The sequence below is a fragment of the Abramis brama genome (genome assembly GCF_963993115.1).
Source record: "Abramis brama genome assembly, chromosome: 25".
NCBI lineage: Eukaryota > Metazoa > Chordata > Actinopteri > Cypriniformes > Leuciscidae > Abramis > Abramis brama.
In genome coordinates, this window is record NC_139987.1 from 22,305,646 (window position 1) to 22,308,613 (window position 2,968).

The window sequence follows — 2,968 nt, forward strand, 5'->3', positions numbered from 1 at the left end:
GGCTTTTCTCAGTCTAGAAAGCTCCAAATTCAAAAATTTCTTCACATTTCTTCTACTTAAATGACCTATTTTAAATACGCATTCATCTTCCCAGAGGTGAAGTATCCCTTTAATTACTTACATGTTTCTAAGTAAAGCATATACTTTAAAAGTGTGGTTTAATTCAATGTTATATTTTTTGAGTGAAATGGATTGCAAAGGAATCTTAAATTAAATAGATATTACTCAACCTTTTACTAGCCAAGTTAAAATTACTTATTTTCTTTGTTACTTTCACTTAACTTAGTTAAGTAGAGTTTACTTAATTCCATATGTGACATTTACTTTAAAAATATGCATGCAAAAACTAATAAAAAATAAGTAAATTTTACTTTTATTTTTATTTATTTTCAGTGCAGGGCAAGCAAAAATATGAAGCAGCCAGTAGAAAAAAAATCCTTAGCATTGAGCACTGCTATATTTAAGGCACAGATAAATGTGATATTTATTATTATTGGTCTATGTGAAGATTGTTTTTTTTAAGTTCACTTACATGTAAAAGTTATTATATTTTTAAAGCCTATTACATGTAACAGTTATGGCTTTCAAATACCGTGTAATTCTGAATGGTTATAATTAATGGCTAAAAATGAGATGGAAATCCATTTAATATAGACATTAGTATCGGTAGTGGTGATGATGGCCTTCATACTTAGTAAAAAGATGCCATTAAACACCTATTTAAAATAAACTGTCTTTGAATCTACAATGTAAAATTATTACAATAAAACAAATACCAAAAAATATATGTTAGGCGTGATTAATCAGTATTAATAAGGAATATATGTAGGAGTAAATATTAATAATAATTAATAATATTTTAAAGCAGCAGTAAAATAAAGCACAGAAAATATTCAGATATGATGTCAATGTACAAGGTCCAAGTTAGACATTTTTATATGGTGGATGAGATAACTGTAAAAAGCAGAAAAACTGTCCCAATTATTCCTAATATCAGAGCTGATTTGCTCTTTTTTCCTTACCGAACCTTCTATTACACATTTACCACCCTTCATCAGAGTTTATAACTTTCACTTGCTGATGTGCAACATAAAATATCCTAAAATACAAAGTAATAATCACTGTACAAGGAAACATAAGGGAATGAGATCCATAACTCTCCAAGCAAAACTCTTTAAAAAAAATGAAATCGATCATTAATAGTCTGGGAAAAGACTGAAGTGATCTGATGATGGATTTAAGATTTTTAGAGTAACAATGTGTTTAGCTGATATTCTAAACCATTTATAAAACAATGCATAAATAAGTGGATTCATACAGGAATTCATGTAAACAATCCAGCATGTTACATTAAGTTCAACTGATTCTGTAGACTCATTTCCTTCAACAAGAGTGACAATATAGTATGGTATCAAACACATAAAGAAAACTGCGACAACAATCCCCAGAGTTTTTCCTGCCTTTCTTTGTGACCTGCTAACACCTGCGACAGAATTTACAACCTTGGCCTGATGTTTTGCAACACAGAAGATTTTCACATATATAGACATGATTACAGAAGAAGGGGCAACAAAAGTGACTATGAGATCTGTGACAAAATGTTCAAAATTAAAAGAAACTGAACAGTCTCCGTAACACCTGTTATGTGTCTCTGGAAAAAACATAGTATTGTGTAATATAATGACAGAATATATGCCACAACACAGCCAGTTTATAATAATGCAAAACATAACTTTATCAGTTGTGACCCTTACTGTGTATCTCAAAGGGTCACTCACAGCAATGTAACGATCTACAGATATAAAAAATAAATTACCAAGAGATGCCGTAACAACCATAAAAATAATAAATAAAAATAGAGAACAAAATGTCTCTCCAAAGTACCAGCATGATTCTATAAATCTGATGCCCATTAAAGGTATAACAATCAGTCCCACAATCAGGTCAGCCACAGCCAGAGAGAGAATGAGCAGGTTGGTTGGAGTGTGAAGTTTCTTGAAGTGAGAGATGGAGATGATCACCAGCAGGTTCAGAAACACTGTAAATACTGACAATAAAGAAATGAAAACATACAAAACAACATACTCCACTTCAGGTTTGATATTTTTGAAACATGACAAATTGTTGTCTGGAAAGCAATACTGTATTTTTTGCCTGTTGTCCTCCATGATTATTGTGTCAAACATTTCCACAATTGAAATATCCTTATATGTAGTCTGGCACTGTGTACCCCGTTCTGCATCAAAAGACCACTTTGAAGCTGTGGTACAATGTTCAAGCTGTCAGTTCGACTTTCTGCCTTCCTTTACTGACTAAACTCTGATTTAAATGTACAAAAAACAGAGACATCCAATGAAATGTGAGGTCTGATTATTCTGCATTAAACCCACCTCCTATTTAAATATGCAAAGCATGCAATGAGGAATTGGATGATGTTTATAATATTGTCAATGTGTAAAGCTTTAAATGGGCTCCCACATTCTTATCTTTTTGACCTTCAGGATAAAAATACACCTGTCAAACATCTTTGGATCAAATACTTTTATTGGTTCCAATGTCTTGACTGAAGACTAGGGGTTATCAGCTTTTTTTTTTGTCCCAAACTGTGGATCAGTCTACCAAGTAGAGATGCACAATATTTCGGCCACCATATCGGTATCAGCCAATACATGTTCATTTTTAATTAGTTATTAGTTATTGTTGTCGACCCAATAATAAAATTTGCAGATATATTCAAGCCGATAAGTAATGGATTATGTCCTTCAGCTGAGACACTTCAGATGCGCACTCGGCATGATGATTTCAAATGGCTTGAAATATGATTGGAATCACTTTGAAAAGGAAACTACAATTAAGTGCAGTAAAAGAATGATGAGAATTCTTTTTATACCCATTTTAGCAAGTTGTTAGAGCGCATCCACAATGAAGTTACACCTTCATGACAATAAGTTGTGCTTGTTTGCAGCTT

General features: G+C 32.2%; 1 protein-coding gene across 1 annotated transcript; it reads right to left on the bottom strand.

Annotated features, from left to right (window-relative positions):
• Positions 1-1,196: 1,196 nt before the first annotated feature.
• LOC311076926 (trace amine-associated receptor 13c-like) lies at positions 1,197-2,186 on the bottom strand (the record flags this gene model as incomplete). The annotated part of the gene is made up of 1 exon (XM_084105433.1): positions 1,197-2,186. The coding sequence occupies one exon, from the start codon at positions 2,184-2,186 to the stop codon at positions 1,197-1,199; it is 990 nt and encodes a 329-aa protein (XP_083961559.1).
• Between the last annotated feature and the right edge of the window lie 782 nt (positions 2,187-2,968).